Source organism: Lissotriton vulgaris, chromosome 3_1 (genome assembly GCF_964263255.1).
Source record: "Lissotriton vulgaris chromosome 3_1, aLisVul1.2, whole genome shotgun sequence".
Classification (NCBI taxonomy): Eukaryota; Metazoa; Chordata; class Amphibia; order Caudata; family Salamandridae; genus Lissotriton; species Lissotriton vulgaris.
The window spans coordinates 1233892470-1233918162 of NC_141689.1; the positions used below are offsets into that span (position 1 = coordinate 1233892470).

At 43.3% G+C, this 25693-nt stretch overlaps 1 protein-coding gene across 1 annotated transcript in view; it reads left to right on the forward strand.

Moving 5' to 3' along the window:
• The window catches only part of LOC147727701 (uncharacterized), a 615523-nt gene that overhangs the window by 385323 nt on the left and 204507 nt on the right, over positions 1-25693 (forward strand). The window contains exon 3 of the mRNA XM_086961695.1: positions 2681-2856. Coding sequence (XP_086817821.1) covers positions 2681-2856 — 176 coding nt within the window. The remainder of the gene's footprint in view (positions 1-2680; positions 2857-25693) is intronic.

Consider the following 25693-nt stretch of genomic DNA (forward strand, 5'->3'; position numbering starts at 1 on the left):
TGGTCAACCACTTACAGTGGTGGAGATCGCTCAAACACCTGTCAAAGGGATTGCCATTCCTGCTTCCCGCAGGGCCACATGTGATAACAACGGATGCATCCCTAGAAGGCTGGGGAGCGGTCCTCCAAGAACTCCAGGTCAATGGCAAGTGGACAGAACAAGAAACCCGGCTCCACATCAACCTATTGGAGTTAAGAGCGGTCTTCCTGGCTCTACAAGCCTTCCTGCCCCGCATTCAAAACTCCCCAGTGGTCGTCAGGACAGACAACACCACCACGATGCACTACCTGAACAAGCAGGGGGGGACGCGATCGCTATCACTATCTCGCGAATCGCAAAGGGTCTGGAACTGGCTGGTGGAACATGGGATAACGCTGAAAACAGAGTACGTCCCGGGCAAGGACAACGTCTTGGCGGACGCTCTGAGCAGACAGGGAACTCCATCTCACGAATGGGAAATAGACCTGGAAGTGCTGGAATACCTCTTCGCGGAATGGAGAACTCCACAAATAGACCTCTTTGCCACGAAAGAGAACGCCAAATGCCCAAGCTTCGCAAGCAGGCATCACCAACCGGGGACCCTTGAAAATGCTTTTTCCATCGCATGGTACAACATCTTTGCATACGCCTTTCCGCCATTCCCACTGATACCCAGGATTCTCAGGAAGATGAAGTCGGAGCCCTGCACTTTGATCCTGATCGCTCCATTCTGGCCGAGGCAGCACTGGTTCACGGACCTTCACCGCCTCTCGGCCCAGCCACCTATTCGACTGCGTCAACAGCCAGCTCTGCTCACAATGTCCCAAGGACAGGTACTTCACCCGAATCTGAGCTCTCTAAAGTTGTCAGCGTGGCTCCTGAACACCGGGAATTCAGCCACCTAAACATCCCACAGGAGTGCAGAGACATCCTTGCAAAGGCTAGAGCGGACAGCACTAATAAAACCTACTCATTAAAATGGAAGCGGTTTTGCTCTTGGTGTGTGGCCGAAGGCCTACACCCTTTCCACATCACTCCACAGCAGCTGCTACCATACTTGCTACATCTGGCACAATCGGGCCTTGCGCACGCATCCATTAAAGTGCACCTGGCGGCGATCTCAAGATTCACAAGGACTTCTAAGGGTCCATCCCTGTGGGCAAACGGACTTATAAAGCAGTTCCTTAAAGGCCTATACAGGTCCTTCCCACGACCAAGACTGATCCCTCCGTCGTGGCACCTCAACGTGGTCCTTCACCAATTAATGAAGCACCCCTTTGAACCCATCCATAGGGCGGACATCAAATTTATCTCATGGAAAACGGCCCTCCTCCTAGCCTTGACTTCGGCTAGAAAGGTCAGCGAGTTGCAGGCTCTCTCAATCCAAGACCCTTTCATTCAGTTCAGGGAGGACAGAGTGCTCTTACGAACTAATCCTCGGTTCATTCTGAAAGTCCCTTCGGACTTCCACCTCAATGAACCAGTGGTCCTCAGGTCATTTTTTCCAAATCCTACCAAGGTAGCTGAGAAAACTCTTCATTCATTGGATCTGAAGAGGTGTCTTAAATTCTACATTGACAAGACAAAACACTTCCGAAAATCATCTCAACTCTTTGTTGCCTTTAGTAGACCACGGAAGGGCATGCCCCTGTCAAAACAAAGCATTTCAAGGTGGATTTCCTCGGCGATCACCTTTTGCCATGACAAGGCCGGACGACCTTTGGACTCAAGAGTCAAAGCCCATTCGACAAGAGCCATGTCCACGTCTGCGGCACTGTTTGCTGGAGTGCCGGTATTGGACATCTGCAGAGCGGTGACCTGGAAGTCACCGCATACCTTCACCAGGCACTACTGCCTGGATACTGAGCTGATGAAGGATGCAGCAGTGGGCCAAGCAGTGCTGCGCCATCTATTCCAGTGAGGTGAGCCTTCTGACATCCCTCCATCCTTTACTGGTATGCACATTCTTTTACTAATATTTATATGACAATGCATTTTGGTGGTTTTACAGTCACGTGATATGTATTATCTACAGACTTATATATGATGTTCCATCAAAAATGTGCATAATATATTGCTTGCTACTCTGATTCAGGCGTGTGAATCTATGAAAGACACCCAAATACTGGATAAGAAATGCGTTACTTACCTGTAACTGCAGTTATCCAGTATTGGTGTCTTTCATAGATTCACATGCACCCTCCCGCCTCCCCTGGAAGGACTCACCCATCTCTCTAACAAGTTTACGCCTACCTAGCTTGGTGCGTAGGAAAATCTGAGAGACCTAGGCTCCTGACAGGAAGGTTCTAGAAGGAGGTGGTAGTTGATTGGTTGGTTTTCTTTACTTGGTCCTTTTTACAAAAGGACATAGATAGGCCACTAAGGTGGGACCCTTGGGCCTACTCTAGTTTAGTCCTTTATACAAAAGGACGTGGATAGGCCACTAAGGTGGGATCCTTAGGCCTATTTTTCTCTATGTATGTCTATAGGACATTACTTTTTTATATACCGGAGGCTCCCGTCTCGACGACGGGGAATGATTCAGGCATGTGAATCTATGAAAGACACCAATACTGGATAACTGCAGTTACAGGTAAGTAACGCATTTCTTTTTTGTGTATAAAGCATTCCATGTTGTTGACTGTCTAACTGGTGTCTTTTTACCGATGTTTAACTATGTCCTTTTGTGTTTTTTCCTCAGTTGGTGGCAGCGAAAATGTACGCTCATATTGGAATATGTACCTCCCCAAAGCACACTTGCTGATTTTTGTTGTGGATGCAGCAGACCATGATCGCTTGCCACTTGCTAAACAATATCTATTTGAAGCGACTGACATCAACCCTTCGCTGCCCGTGATGATTCTGGCCAATAAACAGGTACTAAAGAAAATAAGTATTTATAATGGTTCAGAGTCCAACTTCTTTTTGACAAATTACTTCAACTTAGTGCGGTTTGGTGGAGTTTCTAAACTGGCCTCTATGCATGTTATGCATTCTAAATTTATAAAAGTATATGATATTCATGTTTTGATGCCTTTTGTTGCACTAAATGCAGTGGTAGAAAAAACATTAGTTAGTAGGGATCTCTAAAATATTGTATGTTTTCCTGTGCGGTATGGATTTCCTCACAATCATGACAACTCTTAGACCACTCTGCAACGCTTTATAATTGTTTGTGTTCCTACTAGTTTGTAGTATAGAAGACAGAAAATGCGGCATGGTTACTGTGGGAGTTCGGCTGGGGTCGGGGTCTGTACTGCGGGGTTCTCGAAAAGATTCGCACACACGGGCTGTCTGGGTAATGCCGCTTTTATTGGTTTGTACAAACGACGTTTTTGAATAGGCACTCTATAGAATGGTAGTGGCGGGTCTGCCTCCTCCGTCCTGGATCTTCCTCCTGTTGCTCGTCTGTCCCAAGGTCTCCTGGGAGTCGTAGGCCTTTTCCCCGCCGTCTCGCTGGTCTCGTTGCGCCGGTACACCAAAGAAAAAGGAAAGAGAAAGATCCGTCTCAGTATAGGTCCTGGATAAAACGTCTCTCAGGGAAGGGAGTGAGGGGAATCACACGTGCAACCTTCTACCCTGGCTTCGGGACGTGAACCCTTGTGAAAACCTCAAGGGTGTGAAGGGGTGTTCTCGTTTTTAGGAGGGCTTCCCTTGTCTACTACCTCCCCACGCTGTGTTATTGGACCGTACCTGGGTGAGCCACACTTCCGTGTTAGTGTGGCTGGGCGATGCGCGTCCCGCAGAGCCCCCTGGCTTCCCGCGGTAGTCACTCTCAGGTTCGTTGTCTGGTCCCGCCGCCGCCTTCCCTTTTGGAGTCGTCCTGTAGCTCGGCCTCGCCTCAGGTTCCGTCCGGCTCCACCTTCGTGGTCTCTCTCCGCTTTCCCCGCCGTGCCTGGGATGATCTTGCTGCTCCTCCTCCACCTCCGTCCTACTCTCTCCGTCCTCCTCGTCCTCCGTCCTCCGATCTTCCTCCGTCCTCCGCTCGTCGTCTTCCTCCTCCGTCCACTCCGCTCCGCTGTCTCTCCACTCGCTCCACCAACCTCCAACTCCGCCTCCGGGTGTCTCGCACCCCTGTCTGGACTCCGGGATGGGCTTTACGTCGTCCGTGAGGGTGTGACGCCAATCAGACTCCGCCCCCTTAAAGGTGTAGTCTCGTAGGTGTTCCGCTGCAGGTCGTCTCCGTATGACGTCAGGGGTGTTCCACGCCTCTGTATGCTGGACAAAAAGGGCAAACACATTAATAGGCATACCAGGGGGGCCCTCGTCCGGGTCCCCCGTGTCACAGTTACCTAAATTATGCATAAAAAATAAATCATGGAATACATTATTTGTCCGTATTATATTCTTCCATTTGAATTAGAAATAATTTGGTAAATACATAATATGTGTAAACGTTGCAACTATGTATTTTCATACATTCACTGACTTTTCTACTGTCAGTTGTTAGATCAGTAATTTATTCATGAAATGTAACAACCCCAAACAAACATAGCATAAAAAATCCATAAAAGGTAACAAGTGCCCTTGTAGTGTAGTTCCTAGTTTCTCGCTAGGCCCTGCGCATTGGAATAACATAAACAGTAGTATCGACGTGGAACTGCTTATATTCCAGGCCTCCACTGACTATGCTAAACTTAATTGGGTTGTGTTACCAACTAGCTCAGAGGTCACTGGAAACTTTCTTCTCTGCATAGGAAGTGATCAGCTTCCTTGGCACAGACAAGAAGGGATTCAGCTTTCCAACAACCGTGCAACATGACAACTTTGCTCCTCAGATCAAGAGTCAATCTCTAGGGTCGTGTGAAACAATAGACATGTATTTCACTCAGTCAGTCTAGTGCAGTTTACTTTCACGAGATGTAGAGAATAGAGAGACGGGCGTTTGTCAATAAAGGGTTAACATTTATTGAACAGTCTTTCTTCTCGTACAAGAGAAATGTATTGCCACAATTGCAATAATTGTTATTATAAAAAGTACGTACAGTAAGATAAGTATTGCGAAATAGAACTGTAAAAGCATTGATATGGTTTCTTAGCCATACAATGGTTTAAAAGTAATAAAACATATATACAGTCATATATACATTAGGCTAACATACTCAACTGGTGCTTCTAACTAAGCCTACCCCAGTGTGCCTGACCTAAGCCTAACACGTGAAAAGGGGAGTAAGTAAGTAGCTTTAAGTTAAGTTGGTTTTGCCAAGGTTTGTTTCAAGAATTCTCGTCTAAGGGTTTAGTCAACACCATACCTCTGAATAGAATGATGGAGGATTGGTATCTCCTTCAGGGGTCTCTCTCGATATCCCAGTCACCCGCGAGGGTAAACCGGAAGCGCCGGGACTGGATTTCTCTGCACGAGAAAGGCAGCAGCTGCTCTTCAGCGCGTCGAGGAAGGAGGGGGGACAGCGTCCGCGGGCAGCTGGAATCTGCTGGATGTCTTCGCAGAGGGACGTCTGTTCAGCTCCTTAAGCGTACTGCACCATAGTTCGCGCTGTAGCGGCGATAATGGTAATCAGCAGCTTCACCACCACAGGATAGCAGGCTGCAGCGACAGAGTGCTAGATTTACCAACACAGGTTCATGCAGGCAGCCAGCATCAGTAGCTCGCAGCTCACGACAGCTCCTAACCGGGCAACAGGCTCGCATTGCTTAAGGCAACGTTGGTAATATTTATACCTGACAGGTGCCGGGTTTGACGCAAGTTTGCTGGACATAAGACGTCAATTAAAGATGTCACTAGGAAGTGATAGTTATCAGTTGCTCATTAGAGTTCCATTACTAATCAAAACATAGCAAGCGGGGATTTCCAGGTTTGCTAAGTTTTTATCTTGTTGAAGAACTCGGAGTGTTATCTAGGAATATCAGATAGTGACTACTGCTCTGTCATTGCACTAATTGGTCGCAAAGGAAGTGGCAGAGAGTCATGCTGGAATGTGGCTCTGTTCGTGTGAGGCCAGAGATGACTTTTCAGAAAATCGCACTTGAACGGTTAAGCCAATATAGGGAATAAATGGAATTATAGCCGAATAGGGGCATAAGGTCACAGTATCGATCAGGAACCTAGATAAACACGCAACACCCACTCCACGGGTTAATGTCCATCAAAATTACTAAAACTAAGCAATTAGATGCATGTGTAACATTGCCCACCCCAAAATACATAAATGCATTCGAAATAGGCGTACTTGTAATGCATGGAATTTAGGTACTGTACGTTTTTTAAAGCATAGAAATCATTCAAAAAATTATTGCATATGAAATCAATGAACGATTATGCAAAAGGAATTACACATGAAGTATCTCTGACAGAAGAAAAGCGAGATAAATCATCACATAAAAATGCATTGTAATAACATTTGCTAGAGGCTGGTGTAATGTTGTTATGTCTCTAGATGTGTTTAGAAATAGAAGTGTGAAGCTTCTGTTCTCTAAGAATAGTTTTTACGTTAAGCAAAGAATTGTTCGTGCCAAAAAAGGGGTCAATATTAAAAAAATTGTCCAATTCAAAGAAAAAATTTTAATGCTTGAGCGGGGAAACATAGAGTTCCAAAGCTTATTACAGTCATTGTTGATCAAAACTGAAGGCCGAATTCAGAGTTCATGGGAACGCTGTGTGTCGGAAAGCTTCTCAAAAGTTATTGTTTCTCTACGGGTGAGAACATCGTATCAGACAGGCTCTCAAAGAATTGGTCTACAAAATCAGGTGATAGTTCAACCAAATTAGATAGCGCTGTAACTTGGCAGGTGTGAGAATGATTGCTGTCATCGAAGGCAGGACCAGCAATGCTCACAGAACGTTGTACCTGGATGATGTTGCTTTTGTCACTCGCTCCACTGTTACCACTTGGCTGTAGTACAGGAGTCTCCACGAATGCCGTCATCAGGATTGGTAGCCGCTGGGGACAACACAATGCGTGAGCCGTTATTGGACTGAGCAAAGTATCGACGTCCATTGGTACTGCTGATGGAAGTGAAAGACAGATGTCCAACACGCATTCATCGCCGCAAAGCATACACCGTAGCACAGGTAAAATGCAATTTTGCCATATCGGTCTGAATGAAAGGAACCAGGTCATGTTTAGATCTCTCAGCCTGGCCAATCCGAGGACGTTAGTTATCCTGTCCCGGTAGCGCATTGCTAGGATTGTCTCTTCCATTCCCATGGGAGCTATGTCTGAGCCGAGGCTTGCCATAACGTAGCAGGAGGGTCAAAAATAGAATCCCTGCGACGAGTCCCAAAAATAATGGTATGCCGCCAAAAATGGAGTGCACAAAATTAGGAAAGATTCCCAAAATTGCCTGGAAGGGTGTTAGCAGTCCCGAAAAGACTGTCTTAAATATGCCTGGGATGCTTGTTGCACTAGTCATGTTAAGGAGTTGGCTGAACATTTCTATGAAATGCACGGGCAATTTGTTGATAAAAGGTCATGAACCTCAGTAGCCGTCCTTGCGACTAGAAGATCATACGTCTCTTTAGATGACGTTATAGGCACGGTTGTCTGTAAAAGTACAGATTTCATTTTGCTTAATGTATCAATTCGTATAGAATAGAGATTCAGACGAGGCCAGAGGGGAGTCACTATGTCTGGAGGCCCGCTCGGGAACAATGCTTGCATACAACATTTGACCATGGACGTAACTTGTACTAGATAACTTTTCCCTGGCGTCAGGCCACAACATCTGTGATCCGTTCTAAGAATGTAACTCCCGTTTGCGAGTTGCATAAAGAAGGGCTCTATCTGAGTTGCAGGTGTGACTAGCTGGTGGCATGAAAGGTTGTTTGAATTTCCATCACATGCTCCGTGTAAATTAATACCCTGACACAAAAGTATACCGCTTAGTGAATGTTTACAATTCTCACCACTAAGAAATACATTTTTGTCACTGTCACTATAGCAAGAATGAGTGTATGGTAATTTCCATTCGGATTTTTCTGTTGAAATGTAAAATTTGTGACACGTCTAACTTAATATCAGCGGTTGCATTTTCTGGTATTGGCTTTGGAATAGACAGTGTTTTAAGGTCTTTGATCTTAGCTAGGCCAAGACAAGATGTTTGGTGTATTGTGTCATTTAAAAATAACATTTGTTCAGGTATCATGCAGGTTCTAAATAGTGCTTCTATGCCTTGCACCTGCCAATCTTTTGTACCCCAAATTGTTTTCGTTTCAATATTATTTTTCCAATAATCAAAACCAAATGTCATCATTTTGTCATAAAATGCTTCTGAATATATCAATTTAGAATTTGTCAGCATTGTTTTCATTCCTGTTTTATCTAACAGTTTATAATAAAACGTTTCTGCATCACTTGTGTTAAATCCTGAGAAGTATTTGAATTTCTCAAAAAATGCTTTAGAACTGCTTTTAGGTGGTGTAGAACAATGTTCCCATTGATTATACATAAAAACATTTCTAGGCTGTGCAGATTTATGCAAGTAATGATCCCCATAGTGGGTATAACAGAATAACTGCTCATAACTAGATGAACCTTGTAAATAATCATGATCTGTGAATCTAGCTGACATTACTAAATCAGACATCATGTCGTTAATACTGTTAAAGTCCCAATCATCAGAGAATGTACTTGGTGTCACAAAGTCACTTAAGGAAACCTTTAGTTGATGAGGATACTTCAGGATTTCGACCGGACCATATATCTCATAGTCTGTTTTCTCCCATACTACCCCACCAGGTATTGGAATTGCTGTGACATTTACTGTTGACAGTTCTCTTTTCTTCACGTGGGATGATCTGTGTGGTTTCAGGACTAGGTTTATGTTCTGACTTGCTGTGTCCATTGTAATATATTTTCCTTCAATGAATTTTCCCAAACACAGTACCATGATGAGCCAAAGCAGGAGGAAAAATACACCTAGACCGAACCAGAACTCTAGCCAAGGGGAAATAAGGTAGATTTCCTTCAGTTGATGAAAGAGTTCTGTTGCTTTTTCTTTAAAAGACTTTTTTGTTTCTGGCATCACTTCGGGGTCATTTAAATCTTCAGAGAAGTTGTCGAAGTTGATGAAATAACCAGAGGCAGTTCTGTCAATTGATGGGATTGTTCTTTCAATCTGTCTCTCGGTAGCACTTTCTGATGCCACATCATTGTAGACTGGTGTTGTTTCTTGACGAACTGTTTCAATCTGTGTTTCAAGAGGCACGAGTTCCATGGCATTATTGCATAGTCCTTCATTGTGCACTGCAGGCTGATCGAATGTGATTAGTCTTTCAGTTTGAACCTCTTGGATTGTTGCAAGTTTGGGTATTCTGTTGTTTCTTGGGAGTCCACTGGGCCTACTGTTGATTATAGGCCACATGCTTGTGGTTTTACCAGATCGATAGACACGACTCTGTTCTCCTTTTTACCAGCAAGGGGCGGTAGCACAACTGATCTTGTTCCGGTGACTGCTAAGACAGGTACTGCTTTTCTGTAAGAAGGCCCAAATTGCTTCTTAACCGCGATCTTTTCTCTGACTAGATCCCCAATCTTTGGAATCCAGACCGGCCTTGCTGGAGCTGTTGCGGGTGGTGCCTCGTCAGTGGTACTTGGCTGTGGCTTTAACTTTATGTTGCTTAAGGATTTTCTTGTTTCATTCAGTTCCTGTAAAACAGCCAAACGGTCTTTTACATCAAAGTGCATTGTTTCTTCTTGTACCACTGACATCTGACTATCGAGGTCCTGAACGCGCATTCTAATTCCGAACAATAGTTCGTATGGGCTGAAACCTTTTAGAGAATTTCTTGGCATGTTGTTAAGACTAGTCTGGACACTTATTAAATGTTTGACCCACCCAGCGCCTGAACCTAATACCTTCGCTGTTATAGATTGCTTTATGTCACGGTTTTTTCTTTCTACCACACTATTCCCTTCGGGGTGCGACGGACAAGAATACCGCAACCCAATTCCCATGCTGGCCATGGCCTCCTTATAGGCTCGAGAGCTGAAAGCAGGACCCTGGTCAGAATGGAACGTGGTAATTGCGTATGTGCCGATAAAGACTCGCAAATCTTTTATAACCGTTCTAGCGTCAGCCGAGCGCTGGAGGCCTCATTATTTTAAGTGCTTTTCGTCTTAACTGTTAATAGGACGCAGGATGGGGTGTAGGCAGCGTTACGCTCTTTCTGACTGGTAGCCGGTAGCAAGGTTCGCTACTGCGATCCCTATTACAGTTTTCACAGTTGTTTGCATATATTTGGTGTTCTACACTCATTCCCGGCCACCAGAATACTGATTGTAATTCAGTCAGTGATTCCTTGATCTCTCTGTGCCTTAGACCCAAACCCATGTGTGCGTCTGCTATTAAAAATATTCTCCTGTTCATGTTTGGAATTACTCTGTCCCCCACTCCAGGGATTCGAGCAAAAGGAACGGAGTTTGCATCGATTATGTATGCATAATTGAGTGGATAGTTTACGGGTAGTGCTGCACAGTCGCCTTTTACGGTCGTTTTTACTGCCAGCATGGTTTCCCCGTCTATATGCTTTTTTGTGGCTACGGAAGCCGGTTTAGTTGCTTCCGCTTTGGCTGTATTAGCCAATGAATTCCCTGCAACGTGAACGCCATCACGTTGAAGACTCTGTGCGTGAATCACGTGAGCCTTTTGTAGTTCTTTGTGTAAAAGAGCTACTTGTTCCCAGAGCAATTTATGCTTTATTGTGGCACCTGTGTCATCTTTGTAGTCGTTTTCGATCCAACTCTGCAGTTTATTGTTGTAAGAGTTGACGCAGAAATGAGAATCGCACACTATAAGTGTCGGGAATTCACGTTCTGCATTTTCGAGCGCCATCTTTAAAGATCTGATTTCAGTTCTTTGAACCGAACAGTTTCTTACAGATTCAGTTTTTGTTACTTTCGGTCTGAATTTACCGCACAGCCAACGACATTTAATGATCGCACATGCTGCATCGTAGGATTTTCTCTCTACGTTGAAATGCTGTACAGAGCTATCTGTATAGATTATACAGGCATATAGTGGGAGAGGCAGAATTTCGATTGGCAGAGGATATTCTTCTTCATATTCTAAATCATTCAGTTCTTTGTATTGCGGGGCGAAATAGTATTTCACATCTTCCGCTCCTAGAGAATCTATGCACTGTATCCATTTCGGATCCAGTGACACTGTAGGCAGGTTTACTTGGCTGAATAGCGCTTCGAAGGCGGATTCCGCTGTAAGGATATTAATCCGTTTGCCGTGTGCTAGTTCTCGTTCATTTGCTAATGCGATTTGCACTGCGTTCACAGTTCTTTCTGTGCGACTGAATGTTTTTTCTGCTTGTGTGTACAAGTGAGATTTAATTGAAATTGGTACCTTTTCTCCCTCATTAGAGGTTAGGTATGTGAATCCGCATCTTCCTGGGATGACTCGGATTACAAGATCGATCGTGTTGTCACGTGTATCTAATTTTGTTTTTGCTAACATGTCTGTTTGCAGTGATCTCAAAATTTCTGTGTGTTTTTGAGTCCAATTGATTTGTTTTAAATCAGGTTTTATTAGTTCGTAGAGAGGTTTAACCCTCTCTGCGTAATTTAGGATGTAAGTTCTTCCGAAATTCAGAAAACCTAGTATGGATTGTAAATTCTTCAGCGTTTTTGGAGCTTGGAGTACAGCGCACTTCTCTAAGAAGTTGTCCGCTAGGCTTTTCCCTTCACTTGATAATTCGTACCCTAAAAACAGTACTGTCAGATGGGCAATTCGGGACTTTTTAAAGTTGAATTTGTAACCCTCTGCTGCGAACCCAAGTATAATGGTGTTCACTCTTTTCAAGTGAGTATCCAAGTCGTCGTCTGTGAGATAAATATCATCTACGTAAGATAATGCTTCATCATCATAGATTTGTAGTAACTCTGTTACCCTAGCTGAGAATAGTCCTGGGCTGTTCTTGAACCCCTGTGGGAGTCGACAGAATTTTTTCTGCGACCCAAATGCGGAGAAAGCGGTCAAATATCTGCTTTCTGATGCAATGTTTTGACAAAAGAAACCATTAGAAATGTCTAATGTCATTTTATATTTTTTCCTAACTATGTTATTCATTAGGGCTGCACTATGCGAGTTTTGTACTGCAAAAGTTTTGCAACATGTATTAAGATGTCTGTAGTCCAAAACTAGACGATATGAATTGTCTGGCTTGGAGACAGGAAACAAAGGATTGTTCATTTGAGAGGTGCATGTTTCAATCACCCCCTGGTATTCAAGTTGATCTAAGATCTCCCTGACCTGTTTTGTAGCTTCTTGCTTTATGGGAAACTGCCGTTGGGCAGTTGGTTCACTTTTTAGTTGGATTTTGTGAGGAGGTGAATCCTCATCCCATCCTACATGATTTTTATATAATGCAGGTGCCTGGGCCACTGCCCATTTCCTTGCATATGTATATTTTTTGTGAATCGGAATGTGATTCGAGAAGGCAGGCATAATCACTTCTTCGCCACGAGGGCACTCCCTGACAAACTCTGGGGGCCAATCTTTTTCAGCTAACAGAATATCATAGCCTTTTGAGAGCTTATCCCAAAATAGACCCTTAATTTTCCTAGTCTTATCACCCTCTATACGCAATGTTATTTCGTATATTTTATGGGGCTCGCTAAGTCTGGCGTCGGCAGTTTCAACTTGAATGTACTCATTCGTGTCCACTGTCTCCAGATGACTCATCAAGATCTTGCGCGCTATACTGATTTCTGCTGCACTGTCCAACATTGTCAATGCCCACTCCCCGTTTTTCAACTGTGTCCTCAGTATTCTCGGCATGGTTAATTACTTTAATACTGGCTACCTTCTTTTTCTGAAATTGAGATTTCTAATTTTGAGCCGGTTCCTTGTCTTTGGACTTGGTGTGCTCTCCTGGGTCTGACCGTCCTCTTCTTTCCGAATTCTGTGGAAGAGATCGAGAGGGACGTGTATCAATACTTTGATATCTATCAGGTTTTTTCAGATTATCCCTATTTCTAAGGTTATATCTTTTCTCAGAGGGAGACTGGCGTTCTCGAGTCGGAGTTCTTTCCCTCCGTCGAGGAGACCTTCCTCTGGACTGGAAAACTTTTTCCTTGGGAGTGGATTGTTTATTTCCATCCCAGCTCTTTTTAGGAGTGTTTGAATTATTTTTAATAAATAATTTTACTAACTCTCTATAAGCTTTTGTTAATTCTCCTATGTTAAATAAGAGATCTTCTTTTGACATTTTTGCAATGTCCAGATGTGGTGTGTAGCTGGCTAGAACCGGCCACGTGGCTCCTGGTCTACCTAGTGGACCGAGCCTGGTAATGTTATCATTGTGTTTTAGGGCGCCATTAAACCAGAGCAGGTGCTCTTGAAATTTAAGAGGAATTTCAATCTCCTCGAAAGGAGCGTACTCTTCCAGAGGTTTCTCTATTTTGTAATAGTGAAACTCTTTTGTTATAGCGTTTACCGCTGGAAAGTTTATCCATGAATAGAATACCTCTGTCTGCCGATACTCGTGAGCCTCTATCACGAAAATTACTGTACCACCCTGAGGTGTCAGTCCGTTTACTATAAGTTTTGAAGTTATAGATTTTCTTAACTGTGCCGGGATGATTATTGCATCCGGGTCTGTGTATTCGGGACCTTGCTGAGTCGCATCTGCTGCGGCCCCAGAGGTTCCGTTATTTTCTACTGACATTGTATAAATGCAGGTTTTGCAGAGTAGGTCTCCAAGGAGACAAAGATTAGATGCACAATATTTTGGAACACTGTATCCTTCAACGTTGAATAAACCAGAGCTTTACATAGGAATCTCTTCCTACTAAGGTCGGGCGGATTTTAACCTTTCACCCACTCCAGACGTCTATTGGAGTATTTACGGGAGAAAGGGGTGTGAAATATGCACGACTGAGTTACTCTAACTGTCTTGCGTTAGTTTATCGCCTTACCAAACGTTTGGGCGCCATGTAGTGTAGTTCCTAGTTTCCCACTAGGCCCTGCGCATTGGAATAACATAAACAGTAGTATCGACGTGGAACTGCTTATATTCCAGGCCTCCACTGACTATGCTAAACTTATTTGGGTTGTGTTACCAACTAGCTCAGAGGTCACTGGAAACTTTCTTCTCTGCATAGGAAGTGATCAGCTTCTTTGGCACAGACAAGAAGGGATTCAGCTTTCCAACAACCGTGCAACATGACAACTTTGCTCCTCAGATCAAGAGTCAATCTCTAGGGTCGTGTGAAACAATAGACATGTATTTCACTCAGTCAGTCTAGTGCAGTTTACTTTCACGAGATGTAGAGAATAGAGAGACGGGCGTTTGTCAATAAAGGGTTAACATTTATTGAACAGTCTTTCTTCTCGTACCAGAGAAATGAATTGCCACAATTGCAATAATTGTTATTATAAAAAGTACGTACAGTAAGATAAGTATTGCGAAATAGAACTGTAAAAGCATTGATATGGTTTCTTAGCCATACAATGGTTTAAAAGTAATAAAACATATATACAGTCATATATACATTAGGTTAACATACTCAACTGGTGCTTCTAACTAAGCCTACCCCAGTGTGCCTGACCTAAGCCTAACACGTGAAATGGGGAGTAAGTAAGTAGCTTTAAGTTAAGTTGGTTTTGCCAAGGTTTGTTTCAAGAATTCTCGTCTAAGGGTTTAGTCAACACCATACCTCTGAATAGAATGATGGAGGATTGGTATCTCCTTCAGGGGTCTCTCTCGATATCCCAGTCACCCGCGAGGGTAAACCGGAAGCGCCAGGACTGGATTTCTCTGCACGAGAAAGGCAGCGGCTGCTCTTCAGCGCGTCGAGGAAGGAGGAGGGACAGCGTCCGCGGGCAGCTGGAATCTGCTGGATGTCTTCGCAGAGGGACGTCTGTTCAGCTCCTTAAGCGTACTGCACCATAGTTCGCGCTGTAGCGGCGATAATGGTAATCAGCAGCTTCACCACCACAGGATAGCAGGCTGCAGCGACAGAGTGCTAGATTTACCAACACAGGGTCATGCAGGCAGCCAGCATCAGTAGCTCGCAGCTCACGACAGCTCCTAACCGGGCAACAGGCTCGCATTGCTTAAGGCAACGTTGGTAATATTTATACCTGACAGGTGCCGGGTTTGACGCAAGTTTGCTGGACATAAGACGTCAATTAAAGATGTCACTAGGAAGTGATAGTTATCAGTTGCTCATTAGAGTTCCATTACTAATCAAAACATAGCAAGTGGGGATTTCCAGGTTTTCTAAGTTTTTATCTTGTTGAAGAACTCGGAGTGTTATCTAGGAATATCAGATAGTGACTACTGCTCTGTCATTGCACTAATTGGTCGCAAAGGAAGTGGCAGAGAGTCATGCTGGAATGTGGCTCTGTTCGTGTGAGGCCAGAGATGACTTTTCAGAAAATCGCACTTGAACGGTTATGCCAATATAGGGAATAAATGGATTTATAGCCGAATAGGGGCATAAGGTCACAGTATCGATCAGGAACCTAGATAAACACGCTTTATAATTGTTTGTGTTCCTACTAGTTTGTAGTATAGAAGACAGAGAATGCGGCATGGTTACCTAAATTATGCATAAAAAATAAAAATGCATAAAAAATAAATCATGGAATACATTATTTGTCCGTATTATATTCTTCCATTTGAATTAGAAATAATTTGGTAAATACATAATATGTGTAAACGTTGCAACTATGTATTTTCATACATTCACTGACTTTTCTACTGTCAGTTGTTAGATCAGTAATTTATTCATGAAATGTAACAACCCCAAAAATAAACATAGCATAAAAAATCCATAAAAGGTAACAAGTGCCCTGTTATTGCCATTTTGGTTTTCTGGTGAAATTTACAGCTCCGTTTCCCGAACCCTTCGAAGGCTGTATTTGTCCTTACTGCATGGTTACCCATCTTGTTTATATACATAGATGTGTGTGTGTGTGTATATGTATGTGATATATGTCTGTCATTTTTACATGTGCTGAGTGTGTGCGTGAGTGTATAAAGTAATAGGCGATTTGTGTTACCAATGTTTAGTGTGGATAAAAGTCAGGCCTATGAGGTGCAGAGATTAGAAGTAATTTTTCTTCATTGTCAAAAATGGCCAGGGACAGCTCTTGTGTTTGGAAAAAACACATCGATGAAAGTACAGAGTGGGTATGTGCAGATCTGGAGTAGGTCCATACACCTGTGTTTCAGTTGCATATTTGCACTAGTCTTATGATTGGAAATAGTTTTTATGGTTCCCCTCGAACTCCTCTACGCCCACTCTCAGAATGATCATCAAACTTGACTTGTGTTTGAGAATCTTTGGAGTAAATCCATGAAGTCTCCAGAGGTATTAGTCGAAAAAGAAAGAAATAGAAGCAGAATCCTGACTGTAATTGTATTCATAAATACACATTGTGTGTGTTTACTTATCTTTCTGTTATACTAGTTTTACGAAATGTCAGTTGACGTCCGGTGTTATTTTTGTTTAGAATGTAAGACAATCAGCCAAATAAACAAGGTACATTGTGAAGCAAGATGTATGGGGGCATGTTGCCACTCTTGACTCCTCCCCCCCACCCCATTCTTTCCACCTTTCCTGGGTCAGTCTTTTTATGACCGGGACATTATTTCTCCAGACATACCGCTTGTTTTCTCGTAACATGAGATCAGTATTTTGACCTTGATTCAATTTTTACTTCACCATCAGGTAGGACTTGTTTCTACGTAATGGGTGTGATATGAGGACGAGTTTTACCACGTGTACACCGAAGTAGCGTAGAACGCATGTTCATTGTGAATGTTTTTTTAGAGTTTTTATTCCAATTATAGAAAACTTGTGTTGAACAGTGTACAGTATAGCAGTTACATTACATATGCAATACAGCAGTGTCGTACATAAAGTGTTTAGACTTCATTTAAATTTTTCATATTGCCCATCGAATTTTCCATGGTGTCCATTAGCTTCAGCACTGAGGAGCAGAAACTGACGAAACTGTGTCAAGATGTGTTTGAGGCGAGAAACGTCTGGGATGAGTTCATTATGCAATTCTATGTCGGGACCAGAGGCTTCAGATTATGCTTTTCCTTCTTGCTGTGTATTATAATATAAAACTCACAACAGCCCAGAAAAGCTCCACAAAAATGCTTACATATCCCAAAAGAAAGGGAAAAAAAGCATTGATCCAAGAAATAAACGTGATTTTGATAGAAACAAAACTACAAATCCCATCAGTCCATTATAACACAGAGAGCATCAGTCCTTTCACAGTGTCCATGACATCTAGATAGGGCGTCCATCTTGTGCCATCTTCCTCTTTTCTTCGCTGCTTCGCAGTCAGTTAAGTGTTTTCCTTATATGCTCTGTGTTTTTCATGATTATTGGGGTATTGTTATGCCTAGTTAATCGTTTTGGGAAGGGCTCTGTGGCATTTAACTAACTTGTGCCGTTTTTTACTTACAGAGCCTGTCCGATCGCGGGACGCTCTCCGTCCCTTTCGCGATCTCCCCATGTAAGTTGCGGTGCGCTTCTCGCCCGCTAGGGAGAGCCCTTGCGTCTCGCTGCTCTCAGCGCGGTTTTCCTTAGTCGGAAGCCGCGCTGAGGAGAGAGACACTCCTGAGCCTCACCCCGCCGCCTCACCCGAACGCCCTCTGTGGGGGGTCTGTATTGCCCTAGTGTAAACACCCGCAAGGGTCTGTACTGCGGTGTGAGTACCGCGTTGACGCCCGCTGGCGTATTGCTGCACCCTTAAAGCGGTCCCGAGCCTTTCAAGGCATTTTTCTTGGTCGGGTCTGCGCTCTCTGGGGCTGCCCCAATTCTGGTTTTCAGCCAGTCCAAAAGTCTGTGTTTTCTCCGTCCCAGAGCGTGGTATTCCTTTTTTGTTGTTGTGGATTCACTCAAAGCCTCCTTGAGTCTTCCGTCCTGGAAGGTGGCCAAGATTCGGCATGTGCTGCGGCAGACAATGGCCAAATCACACACCTTCCTACGCCAGATTGCCAGAGTGGTGGGGCTTCTCTCCTCTCCCATCCAGGCGATCTTCCTGGGGCCCCTCCATTATCGGGCCCTTCAACGTCTCAAGGCACACCACCTCAGGAGAGGTGTGACTTAAGATCAGTTAGTTCCCCTTTCAGGACAGGTGAAAGGATGGATGGCCTAATGGCTCTCCCATATGGAGGCCTGGAACGGCCGGGCAATCTTCGGTTCAGCCCCAGACCTGGTGATAGAGTCCGACGCCAGCAGGTCAGGCTGGGGCGCCCGCTGCGGAGAATTCTCCACAGGCGGCGCTTGGTCCTCAGAGGAGCAGGAGTTGCACATAAACTGCTTGGAGCTCCTGGCGGGGTCCTTTGAAGTTCGTTGCTGGACCAGGGAATCATTGAGCTCCTGTGTTCTCCTGAGAATGGACAACGTCTCAGGGGCTCGATATGTCAACCACCTGGGCGGTCCTCGGTCTCGAGCACTAGCAAACCTAGCAAAGGATTTTTGGGACTATTGTCTCGACCATCATGTATCCGTGACAGCAGAATACTTATTGGGGCGGGCCAATCAGGTGGCGGATTGGCACTCCAGACATCTGCGGAAATCCAGCTTGTGGAAACTGGATGTTCGGGTGTTTCGGCAGCTGAACGATCTTTGGGGTTCTTTCTCGATGAACCTGTTTGCGTCCCGCTTGGATTATCAGCTCCTGCGGTTCTTCAGCTGGAGGTCGGACCCTCTCGCGGAGGCCATGGATGCTTTTCTCCAAGATTGGAGTCAGGAGAAGGCTTATCCGTTCCCTCCTTTTTCGATGATTGTGTGGATGGCGACCCATCTCCGCCGCCAGAGAGAGGAGTTGGTGGCGGTGACGCCTCTTTGGAGATCTCAAGTTTGGTTTCCGGTTCTTCTGGATCTTTCTTGGGATTCTCTGATCCTACTCCCCCGGTTTCCTCATCTTCTTCTCAATCCTGACGGGGAGCCACAACACCTTCTAACGCAGGGTTCTCTCTGCCTGATGGTGTGGCGGCTTTCAGGCGATGTTGGTCGCTCCCAGGCCTTTCGAGATCGGCTGAGGATCTCTTTTCAAAGGCATGGACACTCAGCACCACTAAGAAATATCGATCCGCTTGGACCAAGTGGGTGCGTTGGTGTTTTCGACGGGACCTGGATCCCTTGGTCGCAGGCTCCGTGCCAATTCTGAATTTCTTGGCGGAATTGGCGTCAGACGGCCCAGCATATCGCACCATTAATAAATACAATGCGTTCTGCGATTCCGGCAGCTCACCAGCCGTCGGAAGGGGTCCTATTCGGAGAACACCCCTTTGTGTGCCGGCTCCTGAGGGGTATTCTGCTTTCGTTACCCCCGGAACCGCGATATTCGGTCCTTTGGGATGTGAACGTCGTTCTGAATCTTTTTCTTTCATGGCAACCTAACAAATATCTTTCTTTGAAGGAATTGTCAGCCAAGCTGGCCATGCTTTTGTGTTTGGTGTCTTGTCGGAGGGTTTCGGATGACCGGGCCCTGGACATTTCGGCGAGGGTTTTTTCGCCGGACGGTGTTACTTTTACAGTGGGCCGTCGTACTACGTCTGCGTCAAGGACGATCTCATATCCAGCTTTTGTAGACGCTCCCAAGTTGTGCGTTGCGCAATGCCTAAAGGCATATGAAGACATGACTACAGAACTTCGTCCTCCGGGCGAAAGACTATTACTCATTGCCTTGCGAAAGCCACACAAGGCGGTCTCCTCCCCCTATTGCCAGGTTGGTGCGATGGGTCTTACAAGAAGCAGGCATTGACATTAACCTATTTGGAGCTCACTCGGCTAGAGGAGCAATGGCTTTGAAAGCGTTTTCTTTAGGTGCTCGTTTAGAGAATTTGATGAGTGCTGCAGACTGGTCCTCGGATTCCACCTTTAAGAGGTTTTATTTCAAACCGGTGGTGGACATTGCACATTTAGTAGTAAGTAAGCTTTGAACTAGCATAATCTGAAGCCTCCGGTCCTGACATAGAATCGAAATTTCCCTAGCTTAGTAACGGTAAGTTTAAATTCTATTAAGGACACAGAGGCGAGGATTATCCCTCCCAGGTCTTCCTGGGGTAATATTCTCGCTCGTAATGCAGTAAGTAGTCAGGTTTTGATTTTTCGGGGATGACTATAAAGTGTTCAAGTGACATTAAGTTTTTTGGTTTGCCAGTGTGAGTGCTGGGTGAGTGGTCTGAGACCATGGTGAGTGATGTGCCTCTTTGAGTGGTGTGAATGCAGTATGAATGAAGTGGCTATGTGAGTTCTGAGTGAGCGATATGCCTGTGTGAGTGTGGTGTGAGAACAGTGAGCGCAGGGTGAATAATGTGCCTAGTTGTGTTTAGGTGCAGGTGACAGCTAACAGTGGGAGGAGTGCATGCATGGTGAGTGCTGTGCTTGAGATAGTGTTGGGTGAGAACTGAGAGTGACAGCAAGTAGTGTCATGTGAATGCAGGGTGAGCAGTGTGCTCATGGAAATGAAGGGTAAGAGGAGGTTGAATGTTGTGAGTGCAGGGTGAGCGTGAAAGTGAAGGGTGAGCAGTGAGAATAATGTGCGAGTTGTCTGAATGCAGGATGTATTCCCAGACACTTTGAGAAACTCCACATGTTATTGATGGTTGAAAGCGAGGGCTTCAGTTATAATTTCAACTGCTTCGATGCAGGCGCACATTTCCACGCTGTGCGGGCGAATTTCAGGCATGCGCAAGTCGGACTGCTCCCAGCTGTCCGGCTCACACGCCCATGGCGACGTCAGATGGTCAGGGGGGCGTCCGACGCACAGAAGAGGCTAGAGAACTGTTATAGCATCAATCAGGGGTGGAGGAAATTAATGTTTTGCTTATCCTACAACAAAGTTTCCGCCTCTTCATATGCCTCACATTATCTTTCACAAAATACATTTTCACCCTTCTGTAGCACATTAAAGCTCATTCCCAGTCCATCCCTGCAGCCTCAGATCGATCCTCAATCGTGCACCATCCCCCAAAGCCTCTGGCTTGAGCTCCCTCCTTGCGCCATCCCACATTCTCTGTGGCTGCAAAATTAATTTACAGATGGAAGGAACATGCAGAGTAGGGATGCAGTGACAAGACTGAAATCCTAAATCTTAGTTAGAGGTTGATTTCCTGACTGCATTCTTTCCAGCTCCTCTTTTCTAACAAGGAGAACTGATTTGCTGACTTAACTAGCTAGAAGGGCTCTTATATATATATATATATATATATATATATATATATATATATATATATATATATATATATATATATATATATATATATATATATATATATATATATATATATATATATATATATATATATATATATATATATATATATATATATATATATATATATATATATATATATATATATATATATATATATATATATATATATATATATATATATATATATATATATATATATATATATATATATATATTGGATTTTTTTGTATTCACAGGACTACAGATTCCTGCGTCAACAGCAATCTTTTTGTCTTGTGTTCTGTCCATCTACGGCAAGGACTGTTGAAAACCAGACCATTTCTAGATGGAGTCAGATTGGGTTAAAATCTCACTGATGTTGCATATGTAGATTCTTCTCACTACTACCTTTGCTTTAGGATAAAATGGCTGTACATGGAAAAATCAAAGGAGAGCCTCTGAATGTTTTTCTTTTCTTTTTTTCCTATTGATATATTATGTTTTTCACAAATCTGCACAAGACGTGAATTTATTGCCCCAGATCATCGGCCTAAAGACCGAGATCGGCAGGACATTTTCAGTTAAAACCCTCAATAATCTTTAGGTTGGAGGCTTCCGGGGTCGATTCATAAAAATAAGGCGGCTAAACATCAAAGGAAGAATCTTAGATAAGCTCTCATATATCCAGAGAGAAACAAGCAGCAGAAGGAAGCCAAAGTCAGCTGTGGTATTAAAAACTAAATTGGTGACTAAAGATTCATCCTCTGAAGAATACCTAGAAAGAAAATCACAAAAAAGTCTGTGAAAGAATCTGTCAGGCCATCTTGTAATTAGAGTGCAAAGAAAAAGACAACCTCTGACTTATGCTTCTGCTTTCATCTCCTATGGCAAAAAAAGACAAAGATTACAGCATCAACAGTGACTCAGGGAGTGACTCCTGCATGAATGCACTAACAACTACTTCGTCAGCACTGCAGATGGCGACTCCTTCAGTGAAAGACTCCATGTCTAAACAATACTGGCACAATTGGCCACTAAAAAACTGTCGACTGAGCAGGCCACAAAAAAGTAGGCCAGTCCGTTGTTTCCTGACCCATCAATGACACTTCGGCAACAGACATCATGTGCCCCACATATATGTGTATATGTGTGTGTGTATATATATATATATACAAATCTTTACCATCTTATGTACTGGACACCAGTGATTTTCTTAGAAAGGTGTATGATGTGCAATGGAAACCAAGTTACCTGTTGATAGCATTAGATGTGTCTGCATTATACACCAGCATACACCACAGGGATGGCCTAAGAGCTGTGCAGCATTATTTGAGTACCAGGCCAGATCATTGCACAACACACACACGTATGATCATGGATATGATCACTTTGTGTTTAGAAAATAACTTTTTTCTATTCGGTAAGCAATATTTCCAACAGACCAGAGGAGTAGCGATGGGGGCCTGCTTCTCTCCCAGTTATGCCTGTTTGCATATGGGGTACTGGGAGGAGCAGGTCCTATCGGTAAACTACTCGGAAATTATGGCTACCAATGTTATTTCTTGGCTAAGGTACATAGATTACCTTTTTGTAATTTGGGACGGAAGCTTACAAGAAGCTCAGGGGTTCATTGACAGTTTAAATGTAAACAACATGAATCTCCAATTCACTGTGCCAAATCAGTGACAGTTCCATCAGCTTCCTTGATGTGGAGATCAGTGTAAATGGAGGAAAACTAGAAACCAAGATGTATAGAAAAGAAACGGCTGGCAACAGTATCCTCCATTCCAATAGTCACCACCCTGTCCATTTGATCAACAGTATACCGTATGGCGAGATGCTTCGCATAAGACGGATTTGTAGTACAGAACAAAGTTGCTTAAGCGCACAGCAGGCATGTGCGGCCAGATTTAAAGAAAGAGAGTATAGCAACAAAACCATAATGAGGGCCATGAATCGTGCTAATTTACAGCCTAGAGCCTCATTACTCAACATCCCTGTAAATGACCCTAATATAACGTCTGTGACTAGCTCTACGGCTGTACATACAACTAAACAGCAGGATGATAATACAACTAGACTGATTCTAACTTACAGTAACCAGCACCGAACCATTAGAAACATTGTCAAGCGTAACTGGTCTCTAATTACGAGTGACCCAGTTATAGGTGATCAATTTAAGGGGGCTCCCTTGATTGCCTATAAACGTGCTAGATCTATGGGCAGTCTTCTAGTTTCAAGCAGTCCAGAAATCCGCGCAGTGACTCTTTGGATGGACAAGAGCAAAGGGTTCTTGCGCTGTCCTACTTGCAAGGCTTGCAAGAACGGAGTCAGCAAGAAGGAATACACTACACCCTTCAACCTAATACCAACTACCATCAGGTACAAGCTGACTTGTCGCACTGAATACGCTGTGTACGTGTTGAAGTGCCCTTGTGGCCTACGATATGTGGGAAGTACAAGGCCACAAGTATTCAAACGGATACTCCAACACCTTAGGGCCATCACCAATGGTGACGCAGCGTATCCAGTAGCTAGACATTTTGAGTCTGTGCACAACAAGAAGGCTGCAGATCTGCGCTATTTTGTGATAGACACAGTCCCTCCCCAGAGGAGAGGTGGGGACCGTGATCTATTACTGCGCAGATTAGAAACACGACATATCATTTTACTCGACACCAAGAGCCCTAATGGTCTTAATGCAGGGGAAGACTGCCATACTTACCTGTAAATAGAATCTGTATCTAGTCCATTTTAGCATATCATGATTTTAAAATCAATAGTAGCTGCCTCAGACCATATATCACATTTTAATTGCACTTTTTCTCTTCACATATTTTCACGGGGTAGCACAATTGCCATGGAGTTGGTAACTGATTAAATACCACCAATGCATTGTATATGTGAGCAGGCAAATATGTGCACATAACAGGATTAGTACATGCACTATGCAATAATGATTTTTCCTGTATCATGCACTTCTCTTAGGTAGTACAAAACTCTTTAAAAGATAGGGTTTTAAACTTTTAGGGATTGGTTATATATATTTATTTATTTTAACCGTCTTCTACCTATGAGAATTTTTCAATCATGTGCGAATATGTGTATGTATGTATATGAATTCTGTAATTTTAGCAATATATATTTATATGTATTTATTTATTTATTGGATTTTATATTTATATTTAAATTCAATTTTGCACAGCATGATTTTGCACATTACTCAGTAATTTTACCAATTGTATTTTATTGTGTAAAAATATATGAGTTTCTGCCGCACTTATGTGTACATATACAGCGAATGCATTTATGCAGTAATTGGTTTCAACAATATGTCGTCTATGTCTATGACGCTATTTTGATTGGCTCCAGGCAATTTAAAATGAGCACGCCCGCCTTGCAATGACTGTCATGTGATCAAGGTGCTGTTTGCACCGAAACGCGTCATGGCGGAGTGGTGATGAGGATTATACTTGAATAAAACTTACCACATCCACAGAAATCGGGTTTGCCTCGTCTTTCTTGCTGCTGCATACTGTGGCCACGGACGTTCTATGCCGAAAATATATATATATATATATATATATATATATATATATATATATATATATATATATATATATATATATATATATATATATATATATATATATGTATATATGTATATATATGTATATATGTATATATATATATATATATGTATATATGTATATATATATATATATATGTATATATATATATATGTATATATATATATATATATATATATATATATATATATAAAATAAGCAACAAATGCAGCCTTATACACACCAGAGCTGAATAATGCTGTAAGGACTCCCCATTATATCATAAAAGCATACATTAGAAACAGGAAAAGACAACAGCAAAACATGTTTTGAATCTGTTTTAATGCTTAGCAGTCAGAAGAAAACTCTCACATAGGGCTGAAAGCATATACAGCTCCCAGGCTGCATTGCAGAAACATAGTCTAAAAAGACTGAAAAGCTAACTCATAGCAACATAGAGATAAACTGGCAATGTGCCTTTAAGGCAGTCATGACCCCCAGCTTCCCATCATGCCTCAGGGGTGACAGATAAGGTCAGTTGTTCTTTCCTCCAGGAAGGATCCTGGTTACACAGCTCCACTTCTTTCTGATTTTAGTCAGAAATAATCTTCACTTTTTAATTTTTTTTTACTTATTTCGCCGTCTTCCATCTTCTGAAGTAAGGTTCTGTCTTTTTTTGACAGTTTTGGGCATTTTTTTTCCACTCAAAATGCCATCTCTTTTTGACCCCTGCCCTTCTTGTAGTAAAAAGAAGGCCAGGTCTGAATCTCATGAGGTCTTTATTCTTTGTTTGCCTAAGGACCATGACCCTAAGGCTTGTCCTCATTGCCAGACCCTGTCCAAAAGGACTTTAAAGGACAGAGAAAGAATCCGTCTTTATGGACTGGCAGAAAAGTCTTCCAGAGGCAGGTCACCAGTGAGGAAGGGCTCCAAGAGGGCTAGATCTCCATCCATGAAGCAAGATCCCTCGCCCTCCTACTTCAGCGTCGGGCTTGGCGCTG